This window comes from Stegodyphus dumicola, chromosome 11 (assembly GCF_044657685.1).
Source record: "Stegodyphus dumicola isolate Sdum_Otavi_A_Nest chromosome 11, ASM4465768v1".
Lineage (NCBI taxonomy): Eukaryota > Metazoa > Arthropoda > Arachnida > Araneae > Eresidae > Stegodyphus > Stegodyphus dumicola.
In genome coordinates this window covers 104,781,478-104,797,863 of record NC_140778.1, presented here as the reverse complement: position 1 = coordinate 104,797,863, position 16,386 = coordinate 104,781,478, and the positions used below count along the sequence as shown (strand labels likewise).

The 16,386-nt window shown below is 31.6% G+C and overlaps 1 protein-coding gene across 2 annotated transcripts in view; it reads right to left on the bottom strand.

The window, feature by feature from the left end:
* LOC118183376 (E3 ubiquitin-protein ligase RNF170-like) overlaps positions 1-15,406 on the bottom strand; it is a 31,553-nt gene extending 16,147 nt beyond the window's left edge. Inside the window, exons 1-4 of one of the 2 annotated variants that reach the window (XM_035352893.2) lie at positions 15,259-15,406; positions 9,153-9,364; positions 3,014-3,087; positions 1,656-1,772 (exon numbers count right to left, since the gene is read on the bottom strand). In XM_035352893.2, the coding sequence (XP_035208784.1) occupies positions 1,656-1,772; positions 3,014-3,087; positions 9,153-9,324 (363 nt within the window). In that variant the 5' untranslated portion in view covers positions 9,325-9,364; positions 15,259-15,406. Of the gene's footprint in view, positions 1-1,655; positions 1,773-3,013; positions 3,088-9,152; positions 9,365-14,852; positions 15,130-15,258 lie in introns of those variants that run through there. The other variant, XM_035352892.2, reaches the window with a different exon arrangement.
* Positions 15,407-16,386: the final 980 nt, after the last annotated feature.

The window sequence follows — 16,386 nt, the reverse complement described above, 5'->3', positions numbered from 1 at the left end:
GTCAAACAAAGACTTATAGGATATATTTCCCTCATACTTACTAGACCTTAGCCACATCCAGATTTCCATCCCTTCAGGTCACTTCAAAATTATCACTTCTTCAAAGACCATCAAGCATCCCCTTGGTGATTTCTCTATGAATAAACCTAATATTTTTTTTAGAAAAAGAATTTCCCAGCTGCCAATGAAATGGTAAAAAGTTACAGAACAAAACAGTGCTTATGTGATTTGATGATTCTTATGTTCTTGTACTGTTTATGTTTATCATAAAAAAAAATTGCAGATCTGTGCAGTTGCCTCAGCTCATCAAAATAGCTATGCTGCAATTTACAGTGCAGACAGAAAGCACTTATGCAGCCACTCAGATATGTGCACAGCACGTCTGGTTTGGCTTACAATCAATGGCAATGTTATATAGATCCGGGATAGTGCAACCAGATGGAGGCTGGCTAAAGTGTGTTCACCAACTTTAAGCAATTTTCTGACACTTTTTTAAAGTGAAAATGAATTGCTATGTAAATGGGGAGAACATTACAGAAGGATTTCTTGAAAAAAAGTATTTTATGATTGATGTTTCTTGCTTTTTAATTGTATTCATTGATGGCTCTTTCATGGAATTCTTACAGCACTGCCATTTTGAAAATGGCTCCTAGCTTTGGCAAAAAATTAGTTGCCAACAAATTTGCAACACCCTCAAATGGGGATGTGAATAATCAGTACCTTTTATATCCCTATTGTAATAGAGTTTTATTTATATTTAAAAAATTTTTTTATAATTTGCATAATTTGCAGTCTTAAATTAATCATTTTGCATAATTTTCAGTCTTAATCCATGCAATGTTTAGAGAGTTTCAGTTTTTAATTAATTTATTTTCTTACAAGATATGCTAATTAATCTATGTTTTAACTAATACAGTCAAGAGTCTTTACTCCGGACTCGTCGGGACTTCGGCGATTCCGGATTATAGATCATCACTTTAAATATGGTAAGATGGCATGCAGAAATTATAAAATTAAAAATATGAAACCGTAATTTATGAAAAAAAGAACAATTATGATCTAAAGGGTATTATATACTTTATTAAACATTTCTTTCAACGCGCGCATGCGTAAAGCATACATTACGCATAGTCGAAATTAGAAAATTGCAACTAGAAAGCTATTTGATGTGTATTCGTGATATTTATAATGACGAGGAATTTAATTTAAATCATATCAAAGACGGAGCACATCGACATGAAATACTACATTTAGTAAGAAATTATAAGCTGAATAAAGTAAAAACATCTGCCCTGAAGATAAGGATAGTGCTGACAGATCAACTTCCCGTTCATTGTGCTCTGCGACAAAATTTAAAGGACCCAAGCTGCTTGTATCAAATCATTATACTTATTATTCTACTCACCGTGTTCTTGAAATAAAGAACTAACAAGTATGCTAATAATTGCCTTTGACTGAAAAATTCTTAAATGCCCCAGATTTTTGTCACTGCATACACTTTTTATATCAAATAATTTTCGTTAAACACATTAATAAAAAACATGTTTGATAAAAGCATTCATATTAGTTCTAGCCGATATCTGTAACATAAATATTAAAGACATTTTCAGAAAAAACAATTAAAATGCGATAAATTTGATATTTAAAATACTTACAGGTCTGGGTTCCCCAGAAAAATGTCGATTATAATCATTTATGTCATATAATATCTGATTTCGCTCATCAGATTCTGATTCAGGAGTTTCCCTGAAGCACTGTAATAGAACTATAACCTATAGGCAGAAAAAATATCATTACATAAACCAAGGTAGATATAATTTATAACATTGATTTTATGTATAATAAATGCACAAGGCAATTTATTGAACAAGAAAAATAAGCTTTTAAATTTATTCATATTTAATGACCATGCTCTCTCTCCACTATCAAAAACAACAGAAGACTATTACAAAACTTAACTCTCTGCCTTGGTTTTACATGCAGCCTTATCCAAAATTCAAGCCTACTCTCTCAGAGCAAAAACAGCCTCATATTACTAGCATGTCCACTAAATAACTCTATGATATTTAAGATCATTCTTTCAAAATGCATTAATATTTTATTACTGCAAATAGTGCAAGCCAAATGTATTTGATACTATTGCTCAATATCAGTTTTACTGATATCCTAATAAAATATCTGCAGTCTTTAATCACCAATCTTGGAATGCAAAAATTGTTGAAAACCTGTATATATATATGAAAAAGCACATTTTTACTTTATATATTTTATTTTAACTAAAACATAAATTATAACACATTTCAACTCCCGATCTCCCACCCGCTAGCTAGATGTGTTTCCATGCCCTTGCCCGGATTTCAACTCCAGGCTTCCCAAATGCTAGCCAGATGTGCTTCCAATTTCAACAAGAAGGCACATGGTAAGGAAGAAATTTTCCTTACATTTTCTCACACTTCAAGTGAGGAGGAAGGTAGTCAGTTGCCAAATCCAAGCAGTGACAAATCATCATCCACTACATTTAATTGTTAACATCTTTCTAAGGTTTTAAATGTAACTACTTTTCTTAACAGCTACTATCTGATCAAGTATAGTATTTACACATATTAAAAAAATTTTCCCTGAAAATACCACTATTTTTTTCAAGTTATTAAATTATTGATGATAATAACTGATAAATTTAATAAATCCATCAATTTATACAATTGAATGGCTACTGCAGGATACCATGATCACTAAACAGAATACAGTTTTCGAAAGTATTACGTGATGAATAAAACTTTAGCAACTGCTAATGATTCAATAAACTACAGAGGAGGCTTTATGAAAAAAAAAAAAAAAAAAACATTACTGATCCTATGGTTATTTAAAGTTAAAATTTCTTTTAATATTTTCAATGGACCTTTATTCCACATTATGTAGTTACATGTCTCTTCTCCCAAGGGAAACAATATTGAAGGGGGGACACACCACCAGCTAGACTAAGCAAGCATTAAGCTTTCTAGAATTTACTTACCGTCTGGCGGCAAACTGGACAGCGTATGGCACCCATCCAATTTCCATGCCTCCAATATGTGATTAAACATTGTGCTGTTAAAAAATTTTAAACCGATTTTTTTAGTTAAAATTTTTTTTTTAATAAAATATTAAATTTTAACACAGGAATATAATTGTATACATTCTTACCTAAGAAATTCTTATAATTACAAATCCATTAAATTGCACAATTTTATTTTTCATTTAACTAGTGCAAAAATAACTGCCACCTTGTGATAAAATTCAAATGAATAATGCAACCTTTATGAGCTCTCCCTTTTGCATTACTTATAGGAAACAAATTAGTTTATAAAAGTGGGATATTTACCTAATATAAATCAGTTAAATAATAAAACCATAAAAAATAAATGTCTATGCATATCAGGAAGAGACTGAAATTTAATAAATATTATGATTAGGGAATATTAAAATCAGTATTAGTCAGATAACTTGAAAAGAACCTTAGCCTGCAAAACTTTCGAAGTAAATTATTTGGTATAAGAATACTAGTAGTTGAGAACTGGACATTAGGGGGTTATATGTTGCTAATTACAAAAATTTAAAAATTACAGTTTTAAGTTTTTTCAAAATAATTTTGTCCATAGCCTATTTATGTCATTATTTAATTTGAAGTGAATTTTCATTACATAACCAGAAATTAGCTGGCAACTCCCAATATGTTAAATAAACTTGTCTTAATGTTTGACTTCTGTATAAGTCATTTTTAATGTTTCCAGAATATATAAAACATGAGAAAAGGATATAGAACTACAAATTAGCTACAATGAAGTTTTGTACATAAGATATTTCATACTATAGGCTTTCAAGTGTTTAGATACAGCACAATTTTTTTATAATAAAGCATTTCAGAAATGATTAAGCAATATTCAAACCAAACTGCCTTGCATTAATTCAGTTTTCTTATGGGAAAGCGTAAGAGGTACTAATATAAAGTTTTGATATATCTACAGGTGTGGTAAATAATATTTGGCACTTAAATATTTTATTAATTAAACTTATATCAATTTCTTATAGTTTTACTTATAAACAATTGTTACATGCTATTGAATTCCAAGGCAATGTACTGGAAGGTGAGATCACACAATTGAGGCGACTATAAGGAACTAGGTCATGAAGAGAATATCATGAAAATCCCACTTATCTTACCAAAGCTATTTTTAATCTCCCCCTTTTCTTTTTGCTTTATCAGAGAACATTAATTTCACAAATATAAAATTGCATAATGATACAACAAACATTTTATGAGTAAATACAATACACTTTATTAATTTTTAAAAAATATTCAATTTATTTTCCAGTAAACTGAATTGATCAATCTTTTATTTCGCATTTTAGAATTATCTTTTTTAAATAAATTTTATAACTCAGCACTACAGCAAATATAGGAGTGCATGTGGACTTTAGACTGAATCCCCATTAATGGAAAATTATCAAAGAAGTTAACTAGTAAGACTGCAAACAGTAAAATATTACCAATATTAAACAAAGCAAAACTAAAATCTAATGCACATACAAAATGTATACTCTTTTTCAGGTATGATATTAAAACATTTTGATATTTCAACCTAATCTGCAAGAGATGTATTCTCAGTTTCTGTATAATATGTCTTATCTTTTTTAGGGTATGGTATTAAAGAATTTCAATGTTTTAATCTAATCTGTAAGAAATGAGTTAAAATTATACTTTTATTGTGTTCTAAGATTAGTTTCAATGGACTGCAAACCAAATAATGTTTTTCAGTCAAACAAAATTAAAATTGAAACACTGATCTAAAAAACAACTGCACACTTTGCAGCTGCTCAAGAATAGCACATGAAGATAGTACTGGGACATTTGGTCTGTTGTATTTCACTACGTTTGTTCTTAACTGGGAAGACTTTTATAATTAATCAACCATAATTTTCACCAAGTATTTTATTATTTCACTTATGTTTTCAATTCTTTGGCTGAGTTATCTTTGTTTAAAGGTAAAATTTTAATTCAAATTTTTTCCCTTACTTTGGGGGGGAGAGACAAGAATTTTCGGGTGAACTATTATACGAGGGCCATCCAGGAAGTAGATTACGTTTCCGTCTGTGTCCGCTAGGGGCGGGGCTAGCGCGGCCATCTTGGGGTCAGAGCGTTGCGCAGCTCAGTCTGCATCTAGCCGTGCTAGTGAGAGGTTCGTGCTGTGCTCCGTTCAGATACTGTGACGGTTTGAAATGTCTGCGTTAATTGAAAATTCCGCGAGCTGCGAGGTGCGCTCAGTAATAAGGTTTCTGACTGCAAAAAACTGTAAACCGATAGAAATCTATCGGCAGCTTCGTGAAGTGTATGGGGACAACATTATCACTGAAGGTGGAGTGCGTCAGTGGGTCATAAGATTTCAAAATGGCCGAACCAATGTTCACGACGAAGATCGAAGTGGGAGACCCAGCATAGTGACCGCCGAACTTCTCGAAAAAGTCGATGCTAAAGTCCGTGAAAATCGAAATTTCACAATAACGGAACTTTCTTTGAGTTTTCCACAAATTTCGCGAAGTTTGTTGCACGAAATCATCAGCGAAAAGCTTGGTTACCACAAGTTTTGTGCAAGATGGATTCCAAAAATCTTGACAGAGGACCACAAAAACCAGCGAATGGCTGCAGCGTTGAACTTTTTGGACGCTTACCATAAGGATGGTGACTCTTTACTCGATCGCATCGTTACTGGTGACGAAACATGGGTGAAACATGTGAACTGTGAAACGAAATTGCAATCAATGCAGTGGGGGCACACAAGTTCTCCCCAAAAACCCAAGAAATGCATGCAAACAATGTCGGCAAGGAAGATGATGGCGACTGTTTTTTGGGACAGAAAAGGTGTAATTTTGGTGGACTTCCTGGAAAGAGGCACTACAATAAACTCTCAAAGGTATTGCCAAACTCTCCAAAAACTCAGAAGAGCAATTCAAAACAAGCGCAGAGGAACGTTGAGCTCTAAGATCTTGTTGATTCACGACAACGCCCGGCCCCACACGGCAAATGTCACTCGTAAAGTTCTTGAATCTTTTAAGTGGGAGTTGTTTCCTCATCCGCCGTACAGTCCCGACCTGGCACCGAGCGACTTCCACCTATTCCCAGCAATGAAGAAGTGGCTGGCTATGCAGCGTTTTGATGACGACGCACAGCTGCAAGAAGAGGTAACGAAGTGGTTGAAGGCGCAGGCGGCCGAATTTTTCGACGAAGGAATTTCCAAGCTTGTACATCGCTACGATAAATGCCTTAATTTGTATGGTGACTATGTAGAAAAGTAGTATTTGAGTGTGGCTTTCATCTGTATATAATAAAATTTGTTTCCTATACTTTATTTTTTTATTCCAAAACGTAATCTACTTTCTGGATAGCCCTCGTAATTAAAATATATTGGAATGGTTCATCAGCTAATTCTAGATACAGAGAAGAAAGGATTGTTATGGAAGAGAGATTTCGGCTCTAGTGTAGACTTGGGTACCTCTTCAATTGGCGACAAATTTTATTGAATTTTGGTGATGAAACCCCATTTCTGGTTACCATGACAGTTTTAACTTGGTTTTAGCTTCCTGATTTTCTGAAGTGAAAACAGATCAATGTGTACATGGACAAAGTCAAGCAGTGCGCAATGCCGAGTTTGTGCAATTCTTTGGTGTTTTTACAAGTGAAAATAGATGGATGTGTACATGGACGCCAAGTTTGTTCAATTCTTTGACTTTTAATTTTGGTTATCTTGAAATTGTCTCTTCCTGTTGCCAATCTTGGCGTCAAAAAAGAATTAAAAAAAAAAAAAAAAAAATGAGAGGTACCCAATTGTACACTTTAACCGAGATTTCAATGGATTTCAATGTTCTTCCTGATGAAGTGGCACTGAAGTTGATTGAATTCCTCTTCTTTTATTTTCTTTATTCTTTTAAATTCATTGATTTTTTAAATATGGATATTACTTGTTTGAATTTTTAACATTTATTAAATTCTTTTTTACATTTATAGGATTTTATAAATCCTATAAATGTATTTTATAAAATTTATTACTTATGAATTTCAATTTTTGGTCTTTGTGAAAAATTGGTTCTAAATTTCTTGCTTTGTCTTTACTGATAATTTTTCAACAGCTTAATGCATGAAAATACTAGGTATGATTATGAGACGTACTGTACCCAGATTACGTGAAGCCTTACCTTCTACGACCTGTATGTTTTGCACCCCCCCACACACACACGCAAAGTTTAACAGCATAGAACATTTTGAACACACGTTAAAATACTTCATTCTGCTATTGGTCACTCTGAAGCTTATCACATATTTTTTCCAAGAAGTACAAATTTTTTATTCTTCCGAGTAGCCTTGAATTAAACTTTCTTTTGCAAGGAACACAATTTGGAAAACGATAAGTCATCTTTAGAATTCGGCTCAAATTAGATTTTATATTACATACAGAAACCTCTTCTGAAAAGTTTTTCATTTTCTTGGTATTGAAAGTTTAGGATCGCATAATCGGGGACCACCAAATTTTTTAACGTTGCTTAAATGAAAATTTGATTTAAAGAGTAATTGTTTTGCTCTTTAATTTGTAATTGCTTTTGATTGTTAGATTTACATATAATGTTATTTGACCAATTTTTTTTTTTGAGTGGTCAATTAGCATAATGTAAAGTTTTATTGTTTTTTTTAGTAGTCAATTTGGCACAATGTAATGTTTTATTCTTTTTTTGCAAGTGTTTCGAATGCATGTAGGGAAAATTCTGGATACATTTGAGATTCGATTTTTGGATTTTAAATGAATTTTAATGTCTTAAATGAAAATTAATTGAATCTTTTTTCGGTTTTTGATCTCAAATGAACCAGAAGAATTAAACATGTATTTGAAACATATTAATCAACTTTTATGAAACTTTAATTCATTTTCCCCTGAAGAGTTACGAAGTAGAGTTTCAGTGAAAAGAGATTAATTTTTGTATTGTTATAATTTTCTATATTTTTTCCTTTTCACATTTTTATTTTTTGAGTTTGTTCTACTGATGAATTCTTATTTTAATTTTGATATGTTTAGATACCTCTTATTCACAGTTGCAATTATTAATATTGTTGAGGAATTGCCTTGCTTTGATTCCAATTTAATTTTAACTTTAATTTAGATGCTTTAAGTTTAATTTACTTCAAACCCGCACATTGAAAAAATTTTTGGCCTATGTTTTTTTATATATATAATTTAAGTGGAATACTTCTATTAAAATTCTTCTATTTCAAATTAAATTAAGAAAGCTAACAAAGTTACAATTTGAAGTTTAAAAAATTTCAATTTACAAATTCATAATTTTAAGTAATACCTAAAAAAAATTTAATTTAAAAAAGTTTTAGAAAATTTTTTTACAAATATTATTAAGTACTAATATATTTTAATAAGCTTTTTCCTTGGCTTTCTTCTCACTTTTAATCAATACACTTTAGTTTTAAATTAAAATTTAATTAGAATATCGAAGATTCATATTCACAAACTGCTGTAGGAGCACTACATTATGCATGAGCTGCCTAATTCAGTACTACAGTACAAAGTCCGTAATCCTGACATCCATTATCCGGAATGATTTATAATCCGGACCTCAAATCCACAAGCTTACGCATGTGCGTAAAGCATTTACCCATGCTTCTGATAGTGAAGAAAGTGACAGAGAGGTTATTGAAAACGAAAAAATTTCGACTGACAAGTTAGTCAGTATTCTCGACACAGCAATTAGAGGACTTGAACAGTGGAACTTTGTAACTGAACAAGAAGTCATGTCTGTTTATAGAATTAAAGAAAAAGTATAAGCGCACAAAAAAAAAAAAAAAAAAAAAAAAAAAAAATTTACATTGAAAGAAATAATAAAGTAAACAAATAAATATTAAGCTTTTTTTTTGTAAATTTTGATACCCTTTAGATCATAATTGCTCTTTATTTCATAAATTACGGTTTCATATTTTTTATTGTACAATTTCTGCATACCATCTTACCAGATTTAAATCGCCGACGAGTCACGGACTTTGTACTGTATTACTAAAATGAAATTCTGATAAGAAGCGCAAGATAATTTTCTTTACGTTTTTTATTTAAAAAAAAAATTACCGCAGAATAGATGACCGCAATTGGTTTCAACAGGATATCGAAGCTCATTGAGACAAACAGGACACTGGAGGTCTGGTCCAGTACGATCTGTTGTAGCTACTGCATTAGGATCAATCTGCCTAATTAAGCGCTCTCTCATGCGAGACAGGTGTTGTTCAGGATTGATTACCATTCTATCAATTTGCCTATTAGTTACTCTCCCATTCTGAAATCTGAGAAGGAAAAACAAAAATTGCAAACAAAACAGAAACAGTTCATAATAGATATAATAATATAAACCCTCTAAGTGGCACAGCTTTTTTAATCTTGCTGATGAAGACCTGTATTTAAACAGCATTTATTAGCTAAATTTGTATAATTAATTATTTCAGTCTCTGTTTTCACAAACTATCGTTCATTAAGATTATATTTACATTATTAAAGAAAGAAATGTTATTAAAAAAGCAAAACTTTTTAAATTGTGAACCAATATACACCAAGCAATAAGTTTCATGACCAGATACAGTCATGCCACTCAGGGGGTTAATATTAATGGCTTATTATAATTTATTAGTAAAAAAAAGTTACAAAAACCTTGTATATAAAATAACTCAGCTAAAAAACCATATTTTAAGTAGCCTAGAAAAGAATATCCCATGTTTAGAAGTACAGTACAAAGTCCGTAATCCAGACGTCCATTATCTGGAATGATCTATAATCAGGACCTCAAAGCCACAACTTTTTCTTTTGTATGCTTTATGCATGCGCGTAAAGAATTTGCATACATTATTCGCAAGCACGTAATATATGCTTTATGCATGGGCACGTTGAAAGAAATGTTTAATAAAGTAAACAAATAAATATTAAGCTTTTTTTTTGTAAAATTTGATACCCTTTAGATCATAATTGCTCTTTATTTCATAAATTAGGGTTTTATATTTTTAATTGTATAATTTCTGCATGCCATCTTACCAGATTTAAATTGATGATCTATAATCTGGAAAAACCCCTAATCCGTAATCTCCGACGAGTCCGGATTACGGACTTTGCACTGTACTATGTTTCAGATGGCATTTAGGTACCCCTCACAATAATTTATTAATTTCCTTATGATAAATAACAGAAATTACGATTGTCCTAACATAAAGCACAGTCAAAAGTCGTTAATCTGGAATGATCTATAAATCGGACCTCAAACTTTCTGCTCCAAACTTTCTGCGCATGCGTCAACGCATACGTTCGCGCATGCGCGTTTAATGTATAACGGATGTTATAAGCTAAGCTAAAATTATCTATTTCAGTTAACGTTGCAGATTACGTTGTTCCTTAATCTTCGAATTGGATCCAGCTTATTATTTTTTGCAGACTGTTAGAGCAATTTCATAAAAGTAAGTTCGAACTTTCGATTATGTCAAATAGAATTTCTGATGCTGGATCTACAAAGGGAAAGCATGTTTCGATGTTTGGTGGAATTGCTGCAAAAAATGGATAAAGGCTCTTTTGTTTCTCTAACCATTCTGAAATCTGTTTATCAATTTCATGCTATTCTGCAAGGGGGGGAAGTCGTGGTGCGCAATGAACTGAAAGTTGATCTGTCAGCACTATCCTTACCTTCAGGGCAGATGTTTTTATTTTATTCAGCTTATAATGTAGTATTTCATCTCGATTTACTCTGTCTTTGATATGATTTAAATCAAATTCCTCGTCATTATAAATATCACGAATACACATCAAACAGATTTCTGGTTGCAATTTTCTAATTTCGACTATGCATAATGTATGCTTTACGCATGCGCGCGTTGAAAGAAATGTTTAATAAAGTAAACAAATAAATATTAAGCTTTTTTTTTTTGTAAATTTTGATACCCTTTAGATCATAATTGCACTTTATTTCATAAATTAAGGTTTTGTATTTTTAATTTTATAATTTCTGCATGCCATCTCACCAGATTTAAACTGATGATCTATAATCTGGAATCGCCAAAGTCCCCGACGAGTCAAGACTAAAGACTTTTGACTGTATTCCCTTTCAAAGAATTTTTTTTTTTTACACCACTTAATGAAAGGCACAGATTAAAGGCCTCTTTTTATCAATTAAAAGAAATCTGATGAAAACTATTAGATGGAGCACAAACTATAAATGTTGTTTACTTGACTAGCGTGTGAACTCGTTTTTTTACAATATGTTTATTTGCCATACTTCTTACTTGATCGCATCTACAATTATTTGAAATATAATACTGACAATGTTATTTCAAGGTTACTTTCTCAATGCATGGCATACTTGCCAGAGGTTAAGGTATACCCAATACAATAGTTAGTTGAGCCATGGGAATGGAATGCATATTTTGAGTAAATTTTGTGCACAGACATTCGTTTGCTGTGTTGTGTGAGTGGAACACGTGGAATAAAAATAAAGTTTGAAAAATGTTTTCATTAATAATGTTTTCTCTGTAATATATTTGAAACATCACTTGAAAGAATGACAACTGCCAGACTAAGGTTTTAACCCGGAATCAAACAAGATTCTAGCAGAACAGACTGATTTCAGAAAAGGCATGTCAACCACTAATTCAATTTTGAAGTTGGTTCACAAAATTAAAGCCAATTTCAATTCGGGAAGAAGCTTTTTGGTTGCCTTTGTTATATCCAGGGAGCCTAAGACACAATATGAAGAAAGAGGCTTCTAAACAAACTTTACATTTATGGAATTGTAATCATTGGCAAACTAATAAAAAAAGGTGGGACACTATGAAAGCTGCAAAATTAAATTTAAAATACATACTATTATGCCTTTTAGTTCTATAAATGTATAACAGACGGCAGCACTAGTATTCATTCACAGAAATAATGTAAAATAAAAATTCTTTGCAGGTCTAATTTTAAAGCAGTTTTTTTTTTTTTTTTTTTTAAATTTATTTCTAATGCAATTTAAATCATCTGACCAACTTTTGGTGTTAGAATGAATATTTTTATGTGAAAGTTTCCTTTTCTAAAAAAAATATTGGTTAATCTTTGGATTATGTAACTTGGCGGTTTTTTGGCGAAAATTTGGCGACCAACCATGTTACAGCAACCTGTTAGTTTTTGTTTGGATGCCATTTTGTTTTCACGAAGTAAAGGCATGTTTTTTTTTTTTTTTTTTTTACTCAACATTTCGAACATTTTTTTTCCAACAGTCTGCTAGCTGAATTAAGCTTTTGCTAGAACTTTTATGGAAGAAAAGTGCTTAATCATGACGAAGATTAGGTGCGAAATTGGGACAAAGTGCAGATTCGCTTACTGCTTGCCGCGTTTTTACGAATTGCACATACACGGCATCATCCATGTACACATCGACCTATTTTCACTTAAAAAAAAAAATCCCAGAATTGCACAAAAACGGCACTGCACACACTCTTGACTATATCCATGTACACTGCTAAAGTCCTAGCTAGTAACCCTTATTGCCTTACCAAAATGTCACCAAACTACCTGTTACCATATTCCAAAGATTAGCCAAAATATTATTTGAATTCATATATATTAATTAAGAATGGTTTAAATTAAAAGGTGGGACCAAATACATCCCACCCCGCATGTAAGAATTGCTGCTACTAGATGGCAGCACCATTCAAATATCTTTAAATTCCAGTATCATGTTTTATATGTTGATAACGCAAATTTATATTTTTTTATAAATTGCAATAATGTTAAAACTTAAAAAATATTTAGTATTTTTTCCGAAAGAAATGAAAATGTAACATGAAATGTCATTAAATACTAATTGGATATGTAAGTGTGATTCACCATAGAAAAATATCCTAAGCAGAGGAAAGAAAGGTGAAATGTAAATCATGAAGGCCTTTTAAATATCTTCCTTTTCAAACCTGTAGCAAATAAAGTACTGGAACAAAAATCTTCTCTGTTTCAAATCTATTATGAAATCATTAAAAAATACCTAAAATGTAGTACAGAGATCGATTTTTTTTTTTTAATTATGTAATTTTTTTAAAAATATTTTTTATTGTGCAAATATGATCAATATTTGCTAGATAATTATTCAAAAACATTTTTTATATCTGGCATTTTCATTTGGTTGCTAAAACAGGAGAGTTTACGCTGTTGCAAAGATGCCAATTTAACGCTCTACGTACGCGGTACGGACAAGTAGTATCCCACCATGTCATGAATTACCTTTTTTTTTTTTTTTTTTTTATGAAATAACATTTTATTAGTGGCTAGTTATCTATGTGTAAAGTTACTTTTCCTAAAATGAAATTTTATTATGCACCGAACCTCAAAGGGTTAATGGGCAACAGTATTCTATGATACCGATTTTGAATAAAAATTAATTTTTTCTCATTTATGCTATGTCACAGTTTAAATTTTAACAAATGTTAAGGTTGTAAGGATACATTAGCATAAAAGAAAAGACTGATATCTTAAGCAGTTTAATTCTCTAAAATAGCACAGATTTTTTTATCTGTATTTCAACAGCATTTTTTTTTTTTAGTAAATTTGTCTAATTAATTATTTAGTCTCTGTTTGCATAAACGTTATGCCTTAAAATAATACTTAAATCATTAAAAAATAAAATATTTTAAGAAATAATGCAATACACATCAAATGATAAAAAATCTCATGACCAATAGTCAGTCATACCACTCATAGGATCAATAAAAAGTTTAAAGAAAATGTTATGCTTGAGGAAAAAAGAAAATCGTTTTTCAGTACTTGGATACTGGAGCAATAAAGTCTTTGAATACAGGTAGTTTGACATGGCTTCAATTCCAGACAAACATGCTGTTTGCATGGGCACTTTTGTGGATTTCTGCATGCATAATAAGGATACTGGCCAATTTCCTTAAGAAAGCATTCCACAATCTCTCCCTTTACACAGATAGTCCTCACATGCTTTGCCATAATCAAATAAACCAAAACAAAACCTGACCAAACTTTTTTTTTTTTCTTTTTTTTTTTTTTGTTTGCAGTTCCATCCTCCACAAAAACCTATCAGGTTGCATAGTTTACTTTTATTCCATCAGGTTGTACAGTTTACTTTTATTCTATTGGTTTTAGATCATCCTTCTATTTTCTGTTTGGATAAAGAATTTTTACAGACTTTAATTGAATACATTTTACATGGAGCCAAGTTAAAAATTTGTATACATGGCAGTTACTTTTATTTTATGAAGACCTGACTAATTTTGCCAATAATTACATTTACTATTTGAATAAATACCTATATTTTGATAGTGGTATTGCAGCTTGTTTTCTGAATGAATGAAATGATCTGTTCATTGACAGTGAAAAATATAATGAAAGAATTTAGTTTTAATTCTGCTTGATTAAAATAATACATATTGGACATGATGCAATAAAACATACTGCACAGGAAGGAAAATAAACACCTTAAGAGAATTTATATAAGAAACACAAGAAAAATTGGGGAAAGTGCAGAATCACCCACTGCTTGGCGCGTTTTTAAGAATTGCACATACTCGGTATCCTTGTACACATCGATCTATTTTCACTTTAAAAAAAAAATCCCAAAAGTGCACAAAAATGGCATTGCGCACTCCCTTGACTTTATCGACCTATATTCAATTAAAAAATCAAAGAAAATTGACAAAAATCCAATTCTTCTTACTCTTTAAAGAGCGCCAAACAAATAAGTGGGCGATTCTGCACTTTAGCTGAAAAATTTCATACGGAAACAAGAAGAAAATTACATTATACCTTTGATAAACTAAATAAGATCCTAAAGTAACTCCAATGATACCAGATACAGACCACAGGACTTCGTTTCCAATGCCTTCAACTATATAATTGTCATTACTACTCATATCCAAGAATGCAAATAATAAGTACCTCCTCCTTCGTTCAATATGAGTAATAAATTTTACAACATGACATTTCTAGAACAAATCTCTATATAAAAATCTAAATCTACGATAAATACATGATAGTCAGAAGAAAATTCATATATCGCTGACACTCACTAATCGAGGAAGTAAGAGTTCTTTTTCTGCATTTAAAAGGTAAATATTGAAGGCCTAAATCCAAATTTGCATGTCACGTTAATAGTTTTTCACCTATTAATATTAATAAATACTCTTACTTTATACAGAGGTATCGTCCTTACCTGCGTCATCATTTTATGGTGCTCCAGAACCAAGATATTCAGTAGTATAGCCGCGATTAGGAAGAACAGCCAAAAGGAAAATGGTCCAGCTATTCAACCATTACAAAGACCAATACAAATGAAATTTACGAATAATAATTAATTCTTTTTTTCATTAGCTTTAATTATAAACTCTTTTGCATATTAGGAGCATGGTGTAAAATGAAATACTTTTAATTAATAAAAGGATAATTGCGTAACAACAGCTTTCGCCGCCCGGGGCGATTTCAAAGTTCGTTGCCTGAGGCGGTCCCTGAATTTCCCTATCCTCTCCATATACAAGTAAATAGCTAAAAAATGCTGAAATAACGTATCGATAAATAAATTAAAGCCCCGTATTTATTTATGAAGTAAATATTACATTCCTACATTTCTAAATAACATTCCTAGTTTGCTCATTTCTTTTGCTCACAAAACTGCCGATGTCATTTAGGGATGATGCCAGATGGACGTTATTGTTCCAAGGAATAGAAAGGTTTCTTAAATGCAAAATATACCTTTTTAGTTCTAGAAAACCTCCTTCCCACTGACAGCAATTGCGAGCAACCGTTGCCTTAAACTTTTTAAATGAATTTTATTTAGAAAATTCTTCGCACAACAGTACCAGTAGCTACATATTACCCTGTTGACCAAGTAGCGTGATTTGGTGCCAATTATGGATGACCATTTCCTTTAGAACTCCGCAGCAAACTACGTTTAGCGTTTCGCGATCGTTGTCAAAATCCCCGCCAATGACGGAATAAAACATAAGTACCGCCGAAGAAAGTTAAAAAAAAATTACAGTATTTAGGACAATGTACTGAAAATTGTATTATAAACTGGAAAAGTTCAAAAGGACGGCCCTTCAGCATCAGAAAAAAACTTTTAGCCCCGTTTCCATTAGCGTAGCGTCGTTGGGAGAAATACGTATGCATTTCTGCAGACAAGACATTCGCATTTCTTATGCAGGTGGACGACCGTTTACACTAAGGAGAAGACATAAATAGTCTCTCGAAGCTCTAGTTTACATTACTGCGCTGTATTTGTGCTTATAGACGTTCGGTGGTCAGTTGCATTTATTGCCACCAGATGTCTCTGTATTTAAGATAT